General features: G+C 34.3%; 1 protein-coding gene across 3 annotated transcripts in view; it reads right to left on the reverse strand.

The window, feature by feature from the left end:
- The window catches only part of CSMD3 (CUB and Sushi multiple domains 3), a 1469470-nt gene that overhangs the window by 144090 nt on the left and 1298783 nt on the right, over window positions 1–26597 (reverse strand). For all 3 annotated transcript variants that reach the window (XM_070382828.1, XM_005887888.2, XM_005887887.2), the window contains 4 exons: window positions 13572–13690; window positions 12403–12472; window positions 6389–6505; window positions 2050–2259 (listed from right to left, as the gene is read on the reverse strand). In XM_070382828.1, coding sequence (XP_070238929.1) covers window positions 2050–2259; window positions 6389–6505; window positions 12403–12472; window positions 13572–13690 — 516 coding nt within the window. The remainder of the gene's footprint in view (window positions 1–2049; window positions 2260–6388; window positions 6506–12402; window positions 12473–13571; window positions 13691–26597) is intronic.

The raw sequence follows: 26597 nt of genomic DNA on the forward strand, positions 1-26597 counted from the left end.
TCTTAATCTCTGTCATCCCCTTTTCCTCCTGTCCTCAACTTTTCCCAGTATCAAGGTCTTTTCAAATGAGTCAGCTCTTCATATCAGGTGGCCAAACTATTGGAGTTTCAGCTTCAGCACCAATCCTTCCAATGAACACTCAAGACTGATCTCCTTTAGGATGGACTGGTTGGATATCCTTGCAGTCCAAGGGACTCTCAAGAGTCTTCTCCAACACCACAGTTCAAAAGTATCAATTCTTCAGCACTCAGCTTTCTTTACAGTCCAACTCTCACATCCATACATGACTACTGGAAAAACCATTGCCTTGACTAGACAGACCCTTGTTGGTAAAGCAATGTCTCTGCTTTTTAATATGCTATCTAGGTTGGGCACAACTTTCCTTCCAAGGAATATGCCTTTTAATTTATGGTAGCAGTCACCATCTGCAGTGATTTGGGAGCCCCCCTAAATAAGTCTGACACTGTTTCCCCATCTATTTCCCATGAAGTGATGGGACCAGATGCCATGATCTTAGTTTTCTGAACACTGAGCTTTAAGCCAACTTTTTCACTCTCCTCTTTCACTTTCATCAAGAGGCTCTTTAGTTCCTCTTCACTTTCTGCCATAAGGTGGTGTCATCTGCATATCTGAGGTTATTGATATTTCTTGTGGCAATCTTGATTCCAGCTTGTGCTTCATCCAGCCCAGCATTTCTCATGATGTACTCTGCATATAAGTTAAATAAGCAGGGTGACAGTATACTGCCTTGACATACTCCTTTTCCTATTTGGAACCAGTCTGTTGTTCTATGTCCAGTTCTAACTGTTGCTTCCTGACCTGCATACAGGTTTCTCAAGGGGCAGGTCAGGTGCCCTGGTATTCTCATCTCTTTCAGAATTTTCCACAGTTTATGTGATCCACACAGTCAAAATCTAACTACTCTTAAATTTCTTTTTAGGTATATACTTCTATTCAGCAAATATTTATTGTGCTCTTACTCTTGTAGTTACTTGAGACACATCAATGAACAACACAAAGATCTCTGCTCTGGTGGAGCTCATGTCCAAAAGTATCACCTACTTGTGAGTCAACTAGAAATCAGGAAAAACTTGAATTAAATTTTTTAAAAATCACATGATCATTAAATCCTTTAATAATTAAGGCAGTGATGTAATTAAAGTTTGTTACTTTTGATTGAATATTATAATCACTGGAACTGTATTGTTTGAATAAATATTATAACTTAAACATTTACGTTTAAATCTCAGACTTTTAAGATATGAAGTGACAGTGAAAAGCAAAAACAGAAAACACCAAAACAAAAACTACACTAAATAATTACTAATGATATACAACATGGTAAATATTTTATAATCATTTCATCACAAAGTTCAAAACAACTTATCTGAGAGGTACTCTTATTAACTCTATCATGAAAATGAAAAAATGAACTCATGCCCTATATCATTTAGGACTGAACATAGAGAATCTACATTTAAGCCTAGGTCTTCCAGAGTCTAAGCTTTATATTCTAAAGGGATGAAATTCATGCTCAAGGTCATGCAGCAGACTTATATTGGAAATAGGCCTAATATAATATGATTGACAAAGTATTTATTTATTTCATATTCTCAAAGCAGTAGAGTGATATCAATGAATGTTATGTTATTCTTTCATTATAAAGTAAGAGAATAACTTTACATATAGTAGAGGAGCACCACAAAATATCTTTTCAATATACTCATTTTGATATGAAAGCAAAGACTCAATCTTACATTTCCCCATGTCCTGTCTGACTGCCTGGCCTTGATTTGTTTTATTTGATTGTGTATTAAAATGAATTAAATACTTTTTTCATGGTTAGAATTTGTAAGGCGTCAAAAAGACATAATTTTCCCACATTTGGTTGCCTGAAAATTGCATTATTTAAAACTCTGCCTAACTGAAGCTTGCCTTGGTAGGGCTCCTTTTTTCTTTCTAAAACACAACATAAAAATACTTAAGAGTTAGATTGCTAATAGCTGTCTATAGGCTAAATAATTTCTCATTTTGTATTATTCCACTCACCTTGGTATACAATGTGAAACCCTTGTTTGTTTTGTGAATAGTCACTGTGAAAATACAAGCTGGTTTCATGGGTTGTGCTAAACAGGGAAGATGGTATTTGAGGACCACTAAGTCGCCCAATAACAGTACTAGTTTCTGAGGATCCACTTCTTACTTCCAAATAATCATGTATGGTTTCTGTAGAAAAATTTACAAACTGCAGATGGACACCTAAGGAAGAAAAACAAACATTATGCTACTTTATTTTTTTACCAAATTAAGTGCATGCATATACACAAACACACACATTCACATTAATGTTCTTAAGATACATTTGCATTTAGGTTGAGAGGCATACTGTCAAGATCTGGGCCATGGGTTTGTTGTCTGCTCAGAACAATTAGCTTTGCTATAGTTCAAATAGAATACTGCTCTCAAATGCCATAATTTGTCACATGGGAAACATCTCATTTTACTACAATGTCACCATAACAAAACTAATTAAGAAAGTAGCTTTCTTGCTCTTTAATACCATTTAAAATTAGATCAATCAACTCTTAAAGATGAAAAGCCACTCAATAATTTTTATTTTGTAAAAGGCCAATTTGAGGGCAAAATACGATTGCAAAGTTTTATATATTAACATAATCAGATTTCACGACTGTGTTAGAAATTAGTCACATACAGGGGATAAATCAACTTCTCCAAAATATCATTTTGAGGCATATAATTTTCAGTATTCTGTTTTAATATTTTCTTGTCAGAAGATAATGCCAAATGTTATATAATATTCGTGATAAAATCTAGGGGTCATTGTTATTTGCTACATTACAAAATAATTTCTTTATAAACATAACTAAAATATGGGACAGTGAAATGCCTCTGGGGTAGAAAAAATAAAAGTCGCATTGAGGTTGTTGTTCAGTCACTCAGTCATGTTGGACTCTGTGGCCCCATGGATGGCAGCGTGCCAGGCTTCCCTGTCCTTCACCATCTTTCAGAGTTTGCTCAAACTCATGTCCACTGAGTTGGTGACCTTAAAGAGGAATGTCCACCTAATTCAATTAATATTCAATTTTTATTGAATTCTATGTTTTGTTTTCACAACTACCATTCTTCAACTTGTTAGTAATAAAATCTGACATTTTTTGTGTTTTCCTTTCACTAGGCACTATTTTAAGTTTTTTATATGCTAACATTCCATGCTCATGGTTACTTGTGAGAATGAGGAGACTGAGGCACAGGGAAGCTCAACATTATACTAAGCTTACACAATATCCTAAAAGAGCTGAAATTACAACTCAGATACTCTGGCTCTTGAGCTGTTGCTCTTAATAACTAGTGAGGTTTTCAAGTCAAGTCATTTTGTTCCTGGAAACAGTTACATGCAAATCCTGATACATGGAAAAAGAATTATATGAACAAATAAATTTGGGAAATACTGAAAATATGCTTTAAAATATTATATACATTCCTGGATAAACAGAAAATCTTAGAAGTTTGAACATGATTATCTTAATATGTGAAGCTACAAGAAGTACATATTATTCTAAAAATTTCCCCAATCTTTTCACACATTATATTATCAACAATATTTGCATAGATGTGAGAAAAAATATTTCTTTAACTTTATATGTATTCAATTTTCTTTTAATGCTTATAAATTATTTGTCAAATACACTAGAACCAATATTTGAGGTAACCAATATCAAAGAAAACAGTGGGAAAACTTAAATGTAATCAAATCAGAAACAGTCTCCTGTTTCTATTTCTAAAACAGAGAAAGAGATGCATATAGTTTTTAAGTTTTAATAAACTTAATTTTTAAAATAAACAAAGCATTAACAAGAACTATGATAATATGACACTACTGCAAATATATATACTAATTTATTTTAAAATAATTCACTTATCTCCATAAGCAACATGGGATGAGCCCTCTTAAGTAGCTAGTAAAAGACATAAGAATAAACATATTGTTTCAAATCTATTATTCATCTATTCACTTTCAATCAAAAGGCATAGAATTTGGCTATGACTTCAAGTTAAAGGGTGTTCCTATGTTGGAGCTAAAATAATTATCCTTAGAAAGTTCCCCAGCATTCTTCTCTCAGTGACCTACTATTCTCCCCAAACTTCAAACCAGTCACATAGTGCTCACGTTTGTTGAATTTCTTTAGCTTTGTTATCTGCATTTTTCCACATGTCATTCTGTTTACCTACAATTTCTTTTGTGTTCCTCACAGCCTGACCCTCTTTTCTGGGCTTACTTATATTTAAAGCCACAATTCAGGCATCACTTCCTCTGGCAAACCTTTTTTGCATTTCCTGGACTAGGTTGGATGTCTGTACTAAGCTTAATCCTGTACTCTTTAATTTACTTCACTGCAATTGCATATTTGACTATCTGTCTCCTCATCATGACTGTAACTCAACTGGGGAAAAGTGCAGTCTGTTTTACCATGCATTTATCCCTAGCACTTAGCAAAATACCTGGAGTATGATATGTACATAAGTATAGAATTCCAAAACTATGAGTTTCTATTAATTTACATAAAACATTCTTAATGAATTACGATTCTGAGGCTATTGACGCTTTTGGGTAAATGCATGCATGCAGTTAACTTGCTTCAGCGACTCTATGGACCATAGTCCATCTGACTCCTCTGTGCATGGGATTCTCCAGCCAACAATACTGGAGTGGGTTGTCATGCCCTCCTCGAGGGGATCTTTCCAACCCAGGGATCGAACCCACACCTCTTACATCTCCAGCATGGGCAGACAGGTTCCTTACCACCAGCATGACCTGGAAAACCATTGGGTAAATGAGGCATCTAATAAGTGAGTTGGGCTTCTGTGATAGCTCAGTTGGTAAAGAATCTGCCTGCAATGCAGGAGACCGCAGTTCAATTCCTAGGTTGGAAAGATCCGCTGGTGAATAGATAGGCTACCCACTCCAGCATTCTTGGGCTTCCCTTGTGGCTCAGTTGGTAAAGAATCCGCCTGCAATGCGGGAGACCTGGGCTTGATCCCTGGTTGAGAAGATCTTCTGGAGAAGGGAAAGGTTACCCACTCCAGTATTCTGGCCTGGAGAATTCCATGGTTTGTATAGTCCACAGGGTCACAAAGAATCTGACACGACTGAGCAACTTTCACTTTCACTCTCAATAAGTGAGATAATACAGAATATCTTAACTCTAAATATACTAGGTTTGTATTTCAAGGAATATCTATATGTTATTCTTCTGTGATTTAATGAATAAATCTATCCCCAATCTAACACTATTTATGCATTTATAGACTAGTGGGATATGAAGTAGCTGCAAGAGAAAATGTTAGTGACACGAGGGAAATAATTTATTATTCAATGTATTATATATATTTAATGCTAAATATATGAACACTGGGAATTATATTATTAGAATTAGAAAGGTCTTATTACATCAGCTGCTGCCGCTGCTGCTAAGTCGCTTCAGTCGTGTCTGACTCTGTGCGACCCCATAGACGGCAGCCCACCAGGCTCCCCCGTCCCTAGGATTCTCCAGGCAAGAACACTAGAGTGGGTTGCCATTTCCTTCTCCAGTGCATGAAAGTGAAAAGTGAAAGTCAAGTCGCTCAGTCATGTTCGACGCTTCGTGACCCCATGGACTGTGGCCCACCAGGCTCCTCCATCCATGGGTTTTTCTAGGCAAGAGTACTGGAGTGGGGTGACATTGCCTTCTCCGATTACATCAGCATGGGTATTTAAATCTTACAGTAGAAAATCTGTACTACTTTTAAAATGTACAAAACTTATTTATTTATAATGAATATTAGATTCAATATATTACCAGAAAATAATTTTTCTATGAACTACTTGGCTACATTAAGCAGAAAGTGAAAGTGAAGTCGCTCAGTCGTGTCCGACTCTTTGTGACCCCATAGACGGTAGCCTACCAGGCTCCTCTGTCCCTGGGATTTTCCAGGCAATAGTACTGGAGTGGATTGCCATTTCCTTCTCCAGGGGATCTTCCCAACCTAGGGCTCAAACCCAGGTCTCCCGCATGGTAAGCAGAAGAGAGTTACAAAAACAAAATACATGAAATCATGTTGCATTTATCACTACTACACACATCTAAGTCAGCCTATATTCATACATATTGTCTGGAAAATATCATGGTTTTCTATTTATCAACTACCTATAAAATTTAAAAATGTCCATATTCTTTCAATTATCCAAGAACTCCAAGTCAAGCACATGTAATAACAAAGTAAACTATAATTTGTGAATATTTCATTAAGCTCTTACCACACTTTGATATTTTTTAAAGGATGAATTAATAATATAAAAAACTCTTTCATGTGTTTTTAATATACGTACCAAAACCTATGGGCAGCTTTATTGTCCACGTGCAATCTAAACTGCTGGGGTAGTTTCCAGGAAACCCAGGGCTGAGGATCACACCACTGAAATCTGACATTGCACCACCACACTGAGCTGCAAGAGAATTGAGGTCCCACTTAAGCCAAAGTACTTTATTGCATTGAAAACAGACTGAAATCATTTCGAGTATGAATCAAGTCTCTAAGTTAAAACTGATACAAATTTGAATATTTTCAATCTAATTCACCACGTACCAGTATTCAAATATAATCAATTGAGAAGGCACTTTGTAAAATACAAAAAAGGATAATGTATTTCCTTCCTCAGCTGTAAATACAAGCTAAATCAATTACTGAACAGAGAAGAGTAGTTCATGTGCAGTGAATACAATTCAACAAGAAGCACAGATCCTTTTCCATAGTGAGCAGAACATTTCTGATCCAAAGTACATCTAGAAATGTTTTGATTCATTCAAAAGATGATACAATTTAGAATAAAATCAAGCCACCAACACTCATTCTAAGTATTATAGTGAGGAGAGTTTCATTTCCCAATCTTCCTCTTTTCTTCTTTTTGTGAGGAGGCTAAAGGTTTTTAAGTAAAATACTGTTTTCTACTGATAATATGCAAGGGATGCACAGACTGTAAGATATGGCCTCACTTTATCCTAAAAGAATCTAGACAAAAATAGGGAGTATAACATAAGTAAAAAGATGCCCCCATATTTGAGAATTTGGGGATAAATTTATACTTTTTTAGAGTCCCTATTATACTGATTTATTATAGATGAGCTAACCATAAACTATAAGAACAGATAATTACCCAAGTTTTAATTTTACATGATTATATAGAATTATTTAACATGTAATAATAGAACTGCAGTATAGAAGCTAATTCTTTCCTCTTAGTGTATATTTTTATCCTTTTGTCACAGAAGGACTAAAATACACATCTCAGTTGTTGGTTGAAGAATCAGGTTTCATGACTGCACATCAGGTTAGAAAATTACCTGTACAAGTACCTGCAACTTCATTCATTTATTATTATGAACAGCAACAGATAGATATTCAAACTTCAGCTTATAGATCAAAGAGGCAAATTCAGTAGAAAGTTTATCAATGTTCTATGTGATATCAGCAGCTAGTTTGATAGCTATCTTTAGCTATGTGAGCTGAATAAATTATGTATCAAGCAGATTTTACTAAGGGGATATATATAACCTTGTAGTTAATCTGCATATCAATCTTTCTTTAAAAGTTGTAATTATCATTGTGTAATACACCTGTATATTTTCCATTCTTCTCAAATCTCAGCTCATCCATCTTTAAACCAGAGCAGTTTTCAACATATATAAACCATTAATATTCACCAATTATTTTTCCTAAAATTTGATTATCCACATATATATATTACACAATCAATAATTGGGAATTATAGAGAAAATATTTTGGCCAATCAAAAGTACTTTTAAAGTTCCTGGAAAGAATGCAATTGTATATTTGTTTTGCTTTATTCTGAATTTTAAGTGAAAGAACACAAGGACTCTCTTTTGCTTTCTTGCCTTCACAATCTCAAGTGTTTGAGGTACTCCCTGTCCCTCTAATTCTGCTACTTTCCATCTTTTTAGAAATGATCTCAAAATCCTGTCCTCTGCACTGCCCACATTGCTAGAGTGTAAATCTCAAAATCAGAGAAGGGAGAAGGAAAGAATAAAAGAAAACAGATAGTGAAAGAGAAAGAAAAATAGCAACAAACCATGAAAACAAGAATACAAACACTGCATCTGCCTTCAGGTCCATGCCCCTGCCTATTTTCTCAGTGACTCTGCCAGCTCACGCACACCCAGGCCTTAATGACAGCGCTGTGCTTCACCAGTCGTTTCACAGGAGACTCTTGAGCCCTATTATACGCTTTTTTCTTAATGACACAACCACAGCACAGTCCTCCAAGATAAAATCATCTTTGATTTTTCCTTCAGATTTGTCTCTATTCCAAAGAAATCTCAAGTGATTTTTCCTTCCTTCTACCACAATATCTGGCAGACTGTTTATTTTTCAGTTTATGAGATTGTAACGTTGAGACCTGATGACTACAGTTTTAAGGCATTCTCTGAATCAGCCTCTTGCCTTCAGTTTCTCCTTAAAATATGGCCATGATATCAATTCTAACATTTGTCAAATGTAGTATAAGTTTACTGTCCAAAATTTATAAAATATAAAAATTGAGTAGAAAATAAATAACAGTGCTCTGGAATTCCACTCCCCATAGATAACCGGTCTACCTTTATAATTCTTTATTTCTCTGCAGAAAAGCATACATTCATGCATGTGTGTTTATACACTACATATATAAAGAAAACAGGATCATGCTGAGAATCACTTTAAGCCTTTTTATATTTGACTACATATTATAAACTTTGTTCATGTTATTAAATATTCCATTACAATGTTCACTTCCCCTTTCCCCATTATTGGACCCTTAAGTTGTTGCACATTTTTCATTATAATACCACTGTGGACACCCTCTGTATTTCAGGTTTGAGTTAAATACTTTAATGCGTTCTCTCATTTCGTTCTCATAATGGGCTTACTACTATTCCATACAACAGATAAGCAAACAGAATAATATACTTGCCATGCAAAGCTATTGCACCTTAGCTGAAATTCAAATATAGATACATTGCACATCAAAATATGATCAGTATTTAATACAGTTTCATACAAATTTAGCCTATATAAATACAGAATTTCTAGTTTAATTTTATTTAAATATCACTTCTATCTAATATTTCCCTTGTTAACAATATTCAATGGAATATAGATTTAATCAAAACACAATAGTTACCTAAAAACTAAGCAATTTGTTAAGAGTAATAACCGAAGCTACTAATACAGCAAAATGGAAATTACCATATCATAACTGAGTGATATTCAAATTGATACAACTTTCTAAAGCAATTTGATGATATTTATAGAATTTTTAAATAGTTATTCAATAACAAAATTAATCTACTGTAAGATCCTAAGTAAAGAATAAGATATCTGCAAAAAGGCATGTGAAGAACACTTTAAAAGAAATGTGTATAAATGTGTAAATATGAACCAAAGGTGTATAAAACTATATCAAAAAGACAAAAAACTAAGCTAACAAAAGAGAATAACTATACAAATTAGACTATGCTATGTGCTATAAAGCCATTTAAAAAATAAAATTTTTGGAAACATGATATGATGGAGAAAATGTTTCTAAGTGAATGTCAAGAAAGATATCATAAAAACTATACATACTATAATGTAAAACTTTAATTTGTTCACTAAACTATATTTATCGGATATGTACTTAAGATACTAACTGTTCTTGGCAGTAAAGAACAGTAATGAATAAAAGACTGAAACTCTCTGCTTTCACATCATCAATATATATATATTATTTTAATCTTTATCATCTCAATTTTATACTTAATTGGATATATACATACCACATATTCATAACATTTACATAAATGACGTTATCTGTATATATAATTTTTATAATAATTACTATATGTATATGTGCAATTTGTAATTGGTATTATATGCATAAATTATTTATAATACCTAAAGAAATAAATCTTTCCAAAATTGTCATCCAATCTAAAGTCTGAATGCTTTTAATATTGTTTGTCAATAAAAGACATCTTTACTCAAACATTAATTTCCAGTACTCTCTAACAAAAATTGTGCATATGGCACATAGGCATCACAGACTGAACTGTGTCCTCTTAATATTCACAGGTTAAAGCCCTAATTCCCAAATGTGACTGCATTTGGAGATAAGTGATATCTCTTTTAAGGAGATAGTTAAAGTTAAATAAAGTCATGAGGGTAGGGAGCTCTAATCTAATAGTACTGGTGTACTATCGGGGAGCTCCCTCACAGTGAAAAGGCCATGTCAAGATGTAGGGAGAAGATCATCTTCCACAAGTCAAGGAAAGAAGTACTCCAAAAATACATCCCTGCCACCACCTTGACCTTGAACTTCTAGCTTCTAGAAATGTGACAAAATAAACATCTGTCGTTGAAGTCATTTAATCCATAGCATTTTGTTACACTAGCCCAAGGAAACTAACACATTACAGGTTTGTTCACTGTAAATTGGTAGGTATTTAGGTCACACCAATTCTTTTATTTTTTTCCTACTCAGAAAGGGTAATCTTATTCATTCATTTAATTACATCTGCCATTCAATACCCTTTGTAAATTTTATTGACTGCCTATATTTCCCAATGGCTTCAGTCAACACCATTCTCATCTTTCTTAATTCCATCAGGTAGTCAATGGCACTAAACACTAAATCACTCTCCTATTTAATTTCATTTATTTCTACAACTCTAAATGGTAAACAAATGTTTTAATGATGGAGATCATAACTCACACTTTCTTTTCATACTCTATCAGTTCAGTTCAGTTCAGTCACTCAGTCGTGTCTGACTCTGCGACCCCATGAATCACAGCACGCCAGGCCTCCCTATCCATCACCAACTCCCGGAGTTCACCCAGACTCACATCCATCGAGTCAGTCATGCCATCCAGCCATCTCATCCTCTGTTGTCCCCTTCTCCTCCTGCCCCCAATCCCTCCCAGCATCAGAGTCTTTTCCAATGAGCCAACTCTTCACATGAGGTGGCCAAAGTACTGGAGTTTCAGCTTTAGCATCATTCCTTCCAAAGAAATCCCAGGGCTGCTCTCCTTCAGAATGGACTGGCTGGATCTCCTCGCAGTCCAAGGGACTCTCAAGAGGCTTCTCCAACACCATAGTTCAAAAGCATCAATTCTTCGGTGCTCAGCTTTCTTCACAGTCCAACTCTCACATCCATACATGACCACAGGAAAAACCATAGCCTTGACTAGACGAACCTTTGTTGGCAAAGTAATGTCTCTGCTTTTGAATATGCTATCTAGGTTGGTCGTAACTTTCCTTCCAAGGAGTAAGCGTCTTTTAATTTCATGGCTGCAGTCACCATCTGCAGTGATTTCATACTCTATAGAGCCCAGCATATTAATGGTGGCACACAGACACCAGAATTTTAAAAATGAAAAGAATTAAGGTGGATAGAAATAACTGGAAGCTGCATTAAATTAGGGTAAATATTTGGGCTCAAATTTCAAAGTCTCAAGTGTTCTTTTGATACATCATACATCTCATTGGGTGTCATGCTCCCTTTGGTAGACTCTAGTTTTCTTACCTATTTTGGCTCAAGAGTAAGCAATAGAATATTTACTTGTTTTCCTGATCTATGAGTGTGAGTAATTCTACAACATTATACTGAGAAAACTCTCTGGGAATCAGAAAACCTAATACCGTTTCTCAATTTGTAGTGTTAAGCCATACATTGATAATTACGTTGGGACAAAAAAGTGTAAAACTTTAAAATTAAAAAAAAAAAAGGAAACATTTATCTGGGAATATAATTTTCATAAAACCTGCAAAAGTCAAACTTTATGTTTGAAAAACAACATATACAAGGTTTATTTTTTTTTTTTTTAATGCCATTCTCCCAAATCTTCCCACCCTCTCCCTCTCCCACAGAGTCCATAAGACTGTTCTATACATCAGTGTCTGTTTTGCTGTCTCATATACAGGGTTATCGTTACCATCTTTCTAAATTCCATATATATGCGTTAGTATACTGTATTGGTGTTTTTCCTTCTGGCTTACTTCACTCTGTATAATAGGCTCCAGTTTCATCCACCTCATTAGAACTGATTCAAATGTATTCTTTTTAATGGCTGAGTAATACTCCATTGTGTGTATGTACCACCGCTTTCTTATCCATTCATCTGCTGATGGACACCCAGGTTGCTTCCATGTCCTGGCTATTATAAACAGTGCTGCGATGAACATTGGGGTACACGTGTCTCTTTCCCTTCTGGTTTCCTCAGTGTGTATGCCCAGCAGTGGGATTGCTGGATCATAAGGCAGTTCTTTATCTTTAAAATATCTAATCAATAATTTATAGTTCTTTAACTCACCCAAACAAATTGGGATTGGATAATTCCATCTTCTTACAGGTCCAGGCATACATGTAATATGAGAATGGCCCTATATAAACAAGACAGTACAGGTCAGTACACATTTTTAAAAGTCTAAATATCACACAGGATAGTGAATGATACTTATGAAAACAATATATTGCATTGTAATATTTTTAATACTATTGAAAATCTTAGTGTGACTTAAAACAAGGAAGGTAATTATATACACTTGTGTTAAAATGTAAAAAAATAACAAGATTTTGGTAGAAAAATTAAGACTCTATATCACATTAAAATTGTGGTTTTAACATTGTTCCACCAAAACATGTTCTACTAAGGTACTGCAATAATTACACAAGGGAAATAGCCATATACATAGTGGTTTATAATAAAGTGCTGTAATATTCAAGGTAGGATAGATACAAAATGATTATAAAATTATTTTATAAAAATATGAAAAGTCAACTAAGGTATATTAAATTTATATAGAGTCTAGAAAAACTTAATGTTCTACTGAGACTAATAATTAGGAATAAAAGTTTAAAGACTATAAATCATTCATTTTAAATTTTATTTCCTCTAAGGAATTTATTGATTTAACATGTGAAATAATTTCTGTCTCATTTTTTTTCCCTTAATTTCTTAATAGGTCTATGCTTTAGGGAGATTTTTATGAGGCCATAAATTCAGACCCTTTAAAAAACTTGCAAAAGATTATTAATATAAATACATAAATTGAGAATTTACACTGTAACTCCATAATTTTAGCAAAACTTATTTGTAGTCATTTTGTTAATGAATCTGGGGAATTTATTATCATGGAAGCTTTATTTAATGCTTTAAGTAGCACTTTCATTTTTATTTGCAAATTCTGAAAATCTGGGAGTTTAATTTTTATATCTTATGTGTACAGAGATAAAAGGAAACATTCATTTTGATTCCAAAATCATCTTTGATTACTTGCAAACAAAACAATTTAGTTCATTCCAGCAATTTCTCTCACAAATACTTCATTGACAAATTGAATACCTTTTGATTTAATAATGTTAAATTATGCAGCCTGAGATCAGTATTGTTTTATAACTTCTGTATTATTAATCATTAATTTGTTAAAATATTCTGAAAGGGTAATGAAATTCAAAGCTAAAATTTTAAAATAGACCTACCTGAAGAGAATAGCCTTGATCACACTGAAAGGATACTACATCACCAACCATGTATCTGTCTCCAATTTTAATCCCACTGCTAGGAGTCTGTGGTTCAGGACAGGAATCCAAACCAATAGCTAAGAATAATTAGCAGTAAAATGTAACTTTCAAATGATGAATGCTTAAATCATGCCTAAATTACCAAAATTGAATATTGATGTCATTAAAACTAGATTTACACTGAGACATTAAGGATATTCTGTGAATAAGATTTAACTGTATATGGTTACAGCAATGTATTTTGCAACTACACCATAGAACTATTTGAATTTTCATGGCACCAACCATTAATTAGCTGTGTGATTATACCTAAACTCTTCTTTAATTCTCAGCCTAAACTTCTTCTGTGATACAAGTAAAAATTCCTAAAAAGAAACTCACTAAATAAAAATAATAATTTACTGTGATAATAAAATGGAATTATATTTCTAAAACATTCTAAGTAAAATGACTAAAAAATATTTGCTATTTTGTTCATATCACTTAGTAGCTTTTTATGAAATGGAGATGATAATTCAAAACACTTCCATTATTTTTACATTAACAACTTATTTCCCAATATAAAAAATAAAAGCATACTAAAAGTAAAATGTTTTTCTAAAATGTTTCATTTAGTTTAGCATTTTTTATTGAAGTATATTTCACTTACAATGTTGTGTTAATTTATGCTGTATAGCAAAGTGACTCAGCTATTATATATATAATATATATATTTATATATATATGTACTTTTTATATTATGTTCCAATATGGTTTATCACAGGATATTAAAGACAGTTCTCTGTGCTATACATCAGGATCTATTGTTTATCCATTTTTTATAAAATAGTTTACATCTACAAACCTCAAATTGCTACTCTGTCCATCCTACCCTCCCTGTCTCTTGGAAACTACAAGTCTGTTATCCACGTCTGAGTCTGTTTCATAGATTAGTTCATCTGTGTCATATTTTAGGTTTTACATATAAGTGGTGCCATCCAGTATTTGTCTTTTTCTGACTTACTTCACTTAGTATGATAATCTCTAGGTCAATCCATGTTTCTGCAAATGGCCTTATTTCTAAAATTATTCATTTAAAAAAATAAAATAAAATTATTCATTTAAGTGCTCAAAAATTGTTTGATTTTTTTTGCCAAAACATTTTTTAAGCATGTGAATATATTACTATCAAAAACCTTTTTATCTTCAATAGAAGCCAATGTTTGCTATCTATTTCTCTATAGTTCACATTTTGAGCTAATCTAATACATATCTGATGGTTTCCCAGGTGGAGCTAGTGGTAAAGAACCTATCTGCCAATGTGGGAGAGGTAAGAGACCCAGGTACAATCCTTGGGTCAGGAAGATCCCCTGGAGGAGGAAATGGCTACCCACTCCAGTATTCTTGCCTAGAGAAACCCATGGACAGAGGAGCCTAGTGGGCTATGTCCACAGGGTTGCAAAGAGTTGAATATGTCTGAAGCAACTTAGCATGCATGCAATACATATCTGAATGGATGAGAGGAAGCAGTCACCACTCCAAAATCATTATGTGCGTATGTGTATACTCATTATAAATATTCACTGTATATAATAATTTATTTAAAAAGCATTAAAACCTAAATTCTAAAGAATAACAATACTTTGGCCACCTTATGTGAAGAGCTGACTTGTTGGAAAATACCCTGATGCTGTGAAAGATTTAGGGCAGGAGGAGAAGGGGGCAACAGAGGATGAGATGGTTGGATGGCATCAACGATTCAGGAAAGCAACTCCAGAAGATAGTGAAGGACAGGGAAGTCTGACATGCCGTGGTCCAGGAGGTCGAAAAGAGTTGGATATGACTTAGTGACTGAGTAACAACAAAAAGTATGACAATATCATATAGATTCTTTCACTCCTTGACCACGTTATTTCTCTCTGATAGATGCCATCATACTTAACACCACCCTATCCATCATCTTTGTTGCATTTGACATAAATTAATAATTAATAATTATGTAATTAATTATTCAATATCCCCTTCTGAGAATATAAATTCCATAAGGGTGGCTTAAATCACACAGTCTTAAGGAAGCACTCAATAAACATTCTTCGTAAAGATGAATGAATAGAATGAGAAAGAAAGAGCATTCTATTATATTTCTTAATAAATACAAATGTCTGCCTTTGCAAATGGAAGAAACTTTATCTAATAACATAATGGTGAGAGTAGGTACAAATTAAAGGATAGAAAATTAAATAAAAGCAGTGACTGTATAAAGTTGTGGTTAGATTGGAAAGTAAGGTAGTAAAGACAAGGAGCAAACTGGTCATTTAGGAATGCACTTGAGGTAGTCCAAAAGGAGACTGAGTCATATAGACTAGAATGTCAATGCTGGTGCCACAGTTAGCTAGGTCTCTAAACATATGTCAAGCTCCATGTTTCTTGATCTTTTGTAATCTTGAATTTATAGAACCAGGCAAGTTAAGTTATCCTTAAATTGTGACCTACCTTTTAAGGGTTAATGTCTCACTTTCCATATAACTTTTGAAATCCAAGAAAAGACAAAAATGATGTTACATTTACTTTCATCTCATTCAACATCCACTAATGGGTCTTATCCATTAAACTCATCTGATTTTATAGAAAGCTTTCTAAGAATGATTAACCAAATAGAACAGTTATGATATAAACATATACATCTGGTCAATATGGTTTCACTTTCCTTTTCAGTTCATTTCAGTTCAGTTCAGTCACTCAGTCATGTCTGACTGTTTGCAACCCTATGGACTGCAGCATGCCAGGCCTCACCAACTCCCGGAGTTTACTTTAGAACAAGGAAAAGTAGTATACTGGATGTTCTGAACAGTACATTTATTATCCTTTACCATTAAGGTAATTTATGTGATCATTTTTGCTAAGAAGGCTAAATTCATTACATGTTCATTTCTCTTTCTTTCTATCAAGTACTCTAGTCAAGGTCATATACATAAAAAACTACTAATTTCCCAAAGTGTTGATTTTCTCCTCTGGGAGGATAAATAAAATATTGCACAGTGATGCCACAAAATAATGAGACTCATTTTTAAGAGAGATTTTTTCCATAATGTATGTACATATAGCAAAATATTTATGAAAGTTTTAACTTAAAACATGATATAAACTCTATAGACTATGCATTAATAATTTTGTATGTTAAAAATTCTTATATGCAAATAATCACAGACAAAAATGACCAAAAGGAAATAGTGAAATATTAGCAGTAGTTAAGATTCTTGATATGAAATTATTGGTGATTTTATGCACTTTATTATATATTCCTGCATTTCTAAAAGTTATATAATGGAATGCAAATACTAACATCACTTATTTAGTAGATGGACGTATCTTTCCTTTTCCCTGATACCAGGAAAGACTGAAGGCAGGAGGAGAAGGGGGTGACCAAGGATGACATGGTTGGAGGGCATCATCGACTCAATGGACATGAGTCTGAGCAAACTGTGGGAGACAGTAAAGGACAGGGAAGCCTGGCATGCTACAGTCCTTGAGTCGCAAAGAGTCAGACATGACTGAGCGACTGAATAACAACAATAAAATCTAGTAGATAAATGAGAATTAGTAGAGAATTTGGGGGTATAAAAACATATTGCCTTCTATTTTCCTAGAAAAGTTTGAGTTTGACACTCTAATCTGTTTAATAAGATTGTCTCAGGGGAGGAAATAAGTTAATGAAGTAATTAGATAAGAAAGAGAAGTCATATATTAACAACCCCTCTCATTTTTTTTGCATTCAATTATTTTACATGCACTAAAGAAAATAAAACAGAAATATCTTAAAAAACTGCAGTTCATATTTTTAAGTCATTTTTTTAATTTACAAAACTGAGTGATTAAACTCAGTAGTTTAAAAATGTCTTCTTTATTATTTTTCACTGCTTTCTAAGTAACAATACCAGTAGGTTATTTGCAGGAATCAACAAAGAAAAGGTATTTGTAAAATGTTTCAAACAGCTCTCTCCTGCTTAACTAAGCTTAGCCAATCAACATATTGAGTCATTTTCATCTTTAAGGGTATAAATTTTGTAAAATTATGTCTCTGGCAATCAAAGATGCTCTTTGAGTAAAATTTTTTAATGGGAATTGGTTCAATGAATTAAGTGCTATAGCCAAAAACAAACAGAAATGAATACAAGGGAAAATCCACATCAAAAGTTGCACAGAATTAATTATATATGCTATTAAATTACTGTGGGCAGTTACCCTGGCTGTAAACATTAAAACCTCAGTCTTTCAATTTTAAAAGTTCATTTATAAACAAAAATATTCTTTAATTTTGTTCACAAAGCAATCTGAAGGAGAAAATGGTGTAAATCATAGCATTTGTATTTGATCATTTTGAAAATATACATATATAGTATTCCATAATGATTTTAATAAATCCTTAATGCAATGAGATAGGGAGAAAGGGAGAAGAAAGTTTAATTATTGCTAAGACTCCCAGTAACACTGTTATGTAAAAAGGAAAAAAAAAAAACACTTTATGAATTTGACATGACAACCCATGTACAAATTTATTGAAAATAACCAAAAATCCTGGATTTATTTCCTGCAAATGCAGGAGACTTAAGATACACAGGTTCGATCCCTGGGTCAGGAAGATCCCCTGGAGGAGGGCATGGCAACCTACTCCAGTATTCTTGCCTGGAGAATCTCCTGTGGACAGAGAAGCCTGGCAGGCTACAGTCCATAGGGCTGCAAAAAATTGGACACGACTGAAGTGACTTAGCATGCATGCAAAAGAAATCAACAGGAACTGAACCATATGTCTTTGGACCAGTGCTTGTATTCAATGATAGTGAAGATCTTATTTTAAGAATACTGCAGGTCTTCAATTTAAAAATTTTCTCTAATGGATACAAAATAACTATTATTTCTAGGTTTACACCACATTTAATGATTTTTTTTAATATGTTAGAATTATCACTTGGCATTTAATATTTATCATTATAAGATAATGGTTTGAGAATAATGTAGAAGGTGATAAAGGATGAATTCAATATGAGCTGGGCTACTAGTTGCAGGACTTGGAGAAATCAGCAATGATAAGTATACAGACTTTTTCAACAGAATGTACCTTGTATTAACTAATCTACTAAACACAACTTGTCACATATTATTATGTAACATGTACATGTATATTTTAACTCTATTTATTTAACTTATATGCAGAGTACATCATGCAAAATGCTCGCCTGGATGAAGCTCAAGCTGGAATCAAGATTGTTGGAAGAAATACCAACAACCTCAGATATGCAGATGATCCCACTCTAATGGCAGGAAGTGAAGAGGAACTAAAGAGCCTCCTAATGAGGGAGGAAGAGAGAAAAAGCTGGTTTAAAACTCAACATTTAAAAAGCTGAGATCATGGCATCTGGTCCCATCACGTCATGACAAACAGAAGGGGGAAATGAGGAAGCGGTGACAGATATTATTTTCTTGGGTTCAAAAATCACTGCAGATGGTGACTGCAGCCATGAATTTAAAAGATGCATGCTCCTTTGAAAAAAAGCTATGACAAACCTAGACAACATATTAAAAAGCAGAGACATTACTTTGTCAACAAAGGTCCTTACAGTTAAAACTATCATTTTTCACTAGTCATGTACAGATGTGAGAGTTGGACCATAAATCTGAAAGCTAAAGAATGGATGTTTTTGAACTGTGGTACTGGAGAAGACTCTTGAGAGTCCCTTGGATAGCAAGGAGATCAAACTAGTCAATCCAAAAGGAAATAAACCCTAAATATTCATTGGAAGGACTGACGCTGAAGTGAAACTCCAATACTTTGGTCACCTGATGTAAACAACCGACTCACTGGAAAAGGCCTTGGCGCTGGGAAAGATTGAAGGCAGGAGAAGAACGCACTGGAGGAGATGGTTAGATAGCATCACCAACCCAATGGACATGAATTTGAGCAAACTCTGGGAGACAGTGAAGGACAGGGAAGCCTGGCATGCCACAGTCCATGGGGTTGCAAAGAGTTGGACATGACTGAGAGACTGAATAACAAAATGTAACGTAAATGTCTGTCAATAAAGTTTTTCAGACAGAACAATTTCGACTTCAAAAGCAAGTGGTGCTGGGAAAACTCAACCACTTGTAAAGAACGAAACTAGAACACTTTCTAACACCATACACAAAAATAAACTCAAAATGGATTAAAGATCTAAATGTAAGACCAGAAACTATATAACTCCTAGAGGAAAACATAGGCAAAACATTCTCTGATGTAAATCATAGCAGGATCCTCTATGACCCACCCCCCAAAGTAATGGAAATAAAAGCAAAAATAAACAAATGGAATCTAATTAAACTTAAAAGCTTTTGCACAACAAAGGAAACTATAAGCAAGGTGAAAAGACAGCCTTCAGGATGGGAGAAAATAATAGCAAATGAAGCAACGGACAAAGAATTAATCTCAAAAATATACAAGTAGCTCCTGCAGCTCAATTCCAGAAAAATAAGCAACCCAATCAAAAAATGGGCCAAAGAACTAAACAGACATTTCTCCAAAGAAGACATACAGATGGCTGACAAACACATGAAAAGATGCTCAACATCACTCATTATCAGAGAAATGCAAATCAAAACCACAATGAGGTACCATCTCACGCCGGTCAGAATGGCTGCTATCAAAAAGTCTCCAAACAATAAACGCTGGAAAGGGTGCAGAGAAAAAGGAACCCTCTTACACTGTTGGTGGGAATGCAAACTAATACAGCCACTATGGAGAACAGTGTGGAGATTCCTTGAAAAACTGCAAATAGAACTGCCATATGACCCAGCAATCCCACTGCTGGGCATACACACCAAGGAAACCAGAACTGAAAGAGACATGTGTACCCCAATGTTCATTGCAGCACTGTTTACAATAGCTGGAACATGGAAGCAACCTAGATGTCCATTGACAGACAAATGGATAAGAAAGCTCTGGTATACAATGGAATATTACTCAGCTATTAAAAAGAATGCATTTAAATCAGTTCTAATGAAGTGGATGAAACTGGAACCTATTATACAGAGCAAAGTAGGTTAGAAAGAAAAACACCAATACAGTATATTAATGCATATATATGGAATTTAGAAAGATGGTAATGATGACTCTACATGCGAGACAGCAAAAGAGACACAGATGTAAAGAACAGACTGTTGGTCTCTGTGGGAGAAGGCAAGAGTGGGACGATTTGAGAGAATAGCATTGAAACATGTATATTATCATATATGAAATAGATCGCCAGTCCAGGTTCCATGCATGAGACAGGGTGCTCAGGGCTGGTGCACTGGGATGACCCTGAGGGATGGGATGGGGAGGGAGGTCGGAGGGAGGTTCAGGATGGGGAACCCATGTACACCCATGGCTGATTCATGTGAATGTATGGCAAAAAGCACCACAATATTGTAAAGTAATTAGCCTCCAATTAAAATAATTTTTTTTAAAAAAGTCACTGACGAGTAGCAGTGTAAGTTTAGAAAAAGTGGTACAGGCTTCGCTCATGTTTACCCTGATTCTCAACTTTTCTTACTTATGTTTACCTATTTAACATTTGACCTAGCATTATTCTGAAAAACTGAGTACTCAGTAATAAATGTGTGTTTGTGTGTATGCTCAGTCGCTCAATCATGTCTGCCTCTTTGTGACCCCATGGACTGTAGCCTGTAAGGAATCTTCTGTCCACAGAATTTTCCAGGCAAGAAATACTGGAGTGGGTTGCCATTTCCTACTCTAGGGGCTCTTTCCCACCCAGTGATCGAACCCATGTCTCTTGCGTCTTCTGCATTGGCAAGCAGATTCTTTACTACTGAGCCGCCTGGGAAATCCCAGTGATAGATTCTACCTATAAAATTTTAGTCCAAAGAATAAAGATAAGTAAAATGATAAATAGAATCTGGCAGGTAGGGACCATTCATTCATTACATGAGCAATTACTGGTACCAATTGTATGTTCTTACTGTGTTACACACATGCTGGAAAAGCAAAGATCAATTAGCAACATAAGCAACCATGCTCTGAAGAAATTCTGGGTAGAGCTAGAGAGGGGGTTGTTTTAAAAGATGGCTTCAGAGTAGCAGAACAAGCACAATATAAGAAGGCTGTCTTCTATTTAAATAATTATTTCATAGAAACTAACCTATGTGAGTACTAAAAAATATATATATTTTATCAGTTCATAATAATAAAGAGGAAGGTGAGTATGCTGTCTTGGCATGTTAAGTGGATAATGTTTTATGTTATTTTTCCTTCTTTTATGGAAGAAAAAAGGGGAGCATTTTTTGTAAAACATATTATAGTGTTTTGGGAAGGGCAGTTAAAAATGAAGTTGAAAAGGGAGACAGGATATAGACTATATAAACAATCTTGTAATCTTAATCAATGTAGAAGTTTGTATTTTCCTACTGTGGTTAATGGAGGTAAAATTCAGAGTTATTAAGAACAAAACTTATGTACTCTGTGTGCATTCTGGTTCCACTAGTTTCTTGCCTTTTTGTGGTAAAATCTGAGATAATCTCTATGTCTCAGTTTCCTCACCTATAAAATAGATGCAAAATTATACCAACTTCACATGAATATTTTGGTGCATAAAGAAAACAATACATGTATAAGAATTAGATAGTTTCAGGAACACAGGATGCCCTCAAAAAACATTTACTAGCATTACTGAATGGTTTTAAGCATGGAAGTTAGGTTGTACATTTGGATTCTAGATAAAGGATATATATATATATTTATTGTCATGAAAGCATGTCTCTATGTTTAAGACCAATAGATCTCACATAAATATTCTAGCAATATAAAGAACACATATAAAGATTTACATAAAGCCCCAAACATAAGGACCTTCAGTTTTGTGATTGACTCACAAAGAGAAGCTTCTATAAGAAAATCCAGAAGACTAGGAGCAGTGTTACTACAATAGCTCAAGATATAACTAGAGAAACTTTAGAACTACACAAACACAATGTTTTATGAATTCAGAGACTCTCTAATTAAGAACCATCTCTAAATCAATACCACAAAGACATGAAAAATCAATGAGGTGATCATGAAATAAATTTGGATAAAAGAGTAAACTATGCCAAAACTAGAATGGCCTTATAGGTTTAAGGAGTGAAACGTGTTTATAAAGATCAATTACACATATTTGCATGTAATATAGTCTAGGTTAATAGCAATTTAAATTAGAAATGACAAACATTAACAATTTAACTTGGACAGGAGGTGTTTCTAAAATTAATAGTTACAAGATGATATACATGAAGTAGAATAAGACAATTAGTTTAGGTAAAAATATAATTACCTTTTTCACAAATCACTATTTTCACAAATCACAAATCACTAATCACAAATCACTATTTTTTCACAAATAATCAATTATCTAACTAGCCCATTTTTTGTGGTTATAAAAATAAACTTAAGACCTAATGCATTAGGTCTTAAGCATATTGTTCAAGGAAGGAAAGCAATAAAATAACTATTGTGTTGAACTGAAACCTTTTGTTATTTATAAACTACATTTAAATGAATACATTCCTTAGCATTGACTATTTTACAACTATTTTTATAATTTGGGTACTCAGACTAGCCTTCCAACTATTGCACAACATGGAAAGATGTTTTCAGGCCACATGAGTTTTTATAAGATTTACAGCAAAATTATTAGTAGTAGATATAATGAATGATCTCAGGTGTGGGAGGAGGGAAAAAATTATTCATTATGGTGACATTACCTTTGTCTTCCTCAGAGACTACATCCTGAGATCTTTGAGCACCCATAAATTTTCAAACACAATTACTATATAGTTTCCCTTTTTAAAATAAGTTCATTTTATAAGTTCAAGACCAAAAACTGTTCATTGATTTATAAATGTTCACAGTCCCTCTAGGATTTTCCATTAGGTGCTAGTGAAGAGGCTCAGATATGTTCGACTATTCACGACCCCATGGACTGTAGCCTGCCAGGGTCCTCTGTCGATGGGATTTTTTTAGGCAAAAATACGGAGTGAATTGCCATTTCCTTCACCACGGGATCTTCCCAACCCAGGGATCGAACCTGGGCCTCCTTCACTGAAGGCAGACTCTTTACTGTTTGAGCTACCAGGGAAGGTGCTGGATTTTCCATTAGTGGGATGTAAAAGTGTGCCTCCACAAACAGGAAGTATGAGGAAAACTGCATATGTATGTTACAATCAAATGATCATTTCAAAATGATGAGGCTGGACCTGAATTCAAGTAACAAGAGCAACTAGAAACTACAGGTTCTTTTTGTGGAAGCCTACCCAACACTGATACAATTAATGGCATTCCATGCACTAGGAACATTTTCCCTAGCAACAAATACATTTATGCAAGACATACAATTATAACCAGAATCACATATGTTTAAAATACACACACACACACACACACACACACACACACACACAAACTGATGAATAGATTCCCACCTTCTAGTGCTCTTGTGGATCAGGAAACAGAAAGAATGTGAACAATGTTGGAAAAAATATACTAACTCAGAGCAGCTACTTCTATTTACATGACTACTAAAACAGAACGTTAGCACACCTAACTACACTAGTACACATGACTATTAACCAGAACACCAGTACAATTTCCAATACAAATAATGATGCATCTTCATGTCAAATTATGATCACTCATATCAGAAAATAGAAAAACGTAAATCAGACTCTTTTAATAAGTGTTTTTCAGCTTATCTCAATTAAGCAGAGAAAACTGTATCCTTTAAACTCTGGAACTCTGGTATAAATATTTGCGGCCTTCCAAAGTTGCTAGGCAAACATGTCTTCCGCCTACCTTCTTTCTCTTCAATGTCCAATTTCTTTAGTTATTAACAGACAGAAAAACTGACTTTTAAAAAGTCTTTTCATTAATATCGGTTATCTCATTATATATCAGGTAATTTAATAGCATAAAATTAATAGAATATATCAACAGCTCAGAAAAATGTTATTGAGAATATTTCCAAATTTATATTTATTATCTCACTTTGTGTGTAACTTAGAAGATTTACCCTGATTTGTGGAACTACAACCTCTAAGAGAGTACAGTTTGTAATACTAATAAACATATTCATGAAGGTAGTCAAAAGGTATAACTTTCCAGTAAAAAGATAAATGAGTGTAATGTAATTAGGGGTATAAACTACTACACGATGGCTATAGTTAACACTTTTCTATGATACATGTTTGTTAAGAGAGTAGATCTTAAATGTTCTCTTTACAAGGAGAAATGCTTTTTTTCCTTTTTTTTTTTTACTGCATATATATGAGATGATAGACGTTAACTAAACCTATTGCATTAATCATTTCACAACATATATAAATCGAACTACCTTTTTTGTATACCTTAAACAGTGATGTATGTCAACTATTTCTCAATAAAGCTGGAAAAAGATTTTTAAAAGTATTTCAAGATCAAAAGGTAGAAATATTAATCTCTGTTTTCTAGAATTTTATAACTCAAATTCAAATGTTTTTCCATCTATGGAAATCAAAGATTAGAATAGATGTAAAAATGGGGTTCTAAATAATTTTTGTCTGCTACAGAATATTTCTTCTGAATTATACATCTGGAATATGTATTAAGAGAACACTGAATTTATAGTCAGTTTTTTATTGATTATCATAGTTTGTCTAACCTCTAAATCCTAACTGGATAATAAATAACTTCAAGAAGGCATTTAACCCATTTCTAAATCCTTTGCAAAACAGCTTTCAAAGTCACCATGGAAGACAAGTGTGTATTCCTAAATTCAGAAGTTTCCAGAAAGGATTACATAATCCTTCAATAACTTTTAACAGTTTTTACTGCCAGAAAAATAACTTTACCCAAACTGAACTTTTATTCATGAATCTCTTGAATTCTCTTCAAAATTTCTACAGTACATCCTTAGTTTGTTGACTAGGCTTATACTCAGTGTTTCAATATGGTAGGCAGGATTTCAAATATGTTATGTTACACGTCAAAAGGAATTTGTGGATAAAGATAAGAAGGCTAATAAGTTAACTATAAAATATAAAGATCACTGACTGATTAATGGATGATTCAGATCAGATCAGATCAGATCAGTCGCTCAGTTGTGTCCGACTCTTTGCAACCCCATGAATCGCAGCACGCCAGGTCTCCCTGTCCATCACCAACTCCCGGAGTTCACTCAGACTCACGTCCATCAAGTCAGTGATGCCATCCAGCCATCTCATCCTCTGTTGTCCCCTTCTCCTCTTGCCCCCAATCCCTCCCAGCATCAGAGTCTTTTCCAATGAGTCAACTCTTCGCATGAGGTGGCCAAAGTACTGGAGTTTCAGCTTTAGCATCATTCCTTTCAAAGAAATCCCAGGGCTGATCTCCTTCAGAATGGACTGGTTGGATCTCCTTGCAGTCCAAGGGACTCTCAAGAGTCTTCTCCAACACCACAGTTCAAAAGCTTCAATTCTTCAGCACTCAGCCTTCTTTACAGTCCAACTCTCACATCCATACATGACCACAGGAAAAACCATAGCCTTGACTAGACGAACCTTTGTTGGCAAAGTAATGTCTCTGCTTTTGAATATGCTATCTAGGTTGGTCATAACTTTCCTTCCAAGGAGTAAGCATATTTTAATTTCATGGCTGCAGTCACCATCTGCAGTGATTTTGGAGCCCAGAAAATAAAGACTGACACTGTTTCCACTGTTTCCCCATCTATTTCCCATGAAGTGATGGGACCGGATGCCATGATCTTCGTTTTCTGAATGTTGAGCTTTAAGCCAACTTTTTCACTCTCCTCTTTCACTTTCATCAAGAGGCTTTTGAGTTCCTCTTCACTTTCTGCCATAAGGGTGGTGTCATCTGCATGTCTGAGGTTATTGATATTTCTCCCGGCAATCTTGATTCCAGCTTGTATTTCTTCCAGTCCAGCATTTCTCATGATGTACTCTGCATAGAAGTTAAGTAAACAGGGTGAC

Source organism: Bos mutus, chromosome 14 (genome assembly GCF_027580195.1).
Source record: "Bos mutus isolate GX-2022 chromosome 14, NWIPB_WYAK_1.1, whole genome shotgun sequence".
Lineage (NCBI taxonomy): Eukaryota > Metazoa > Chordata > Mammalia > Artiodactyla > Bovidae > Bos > Bos mutus.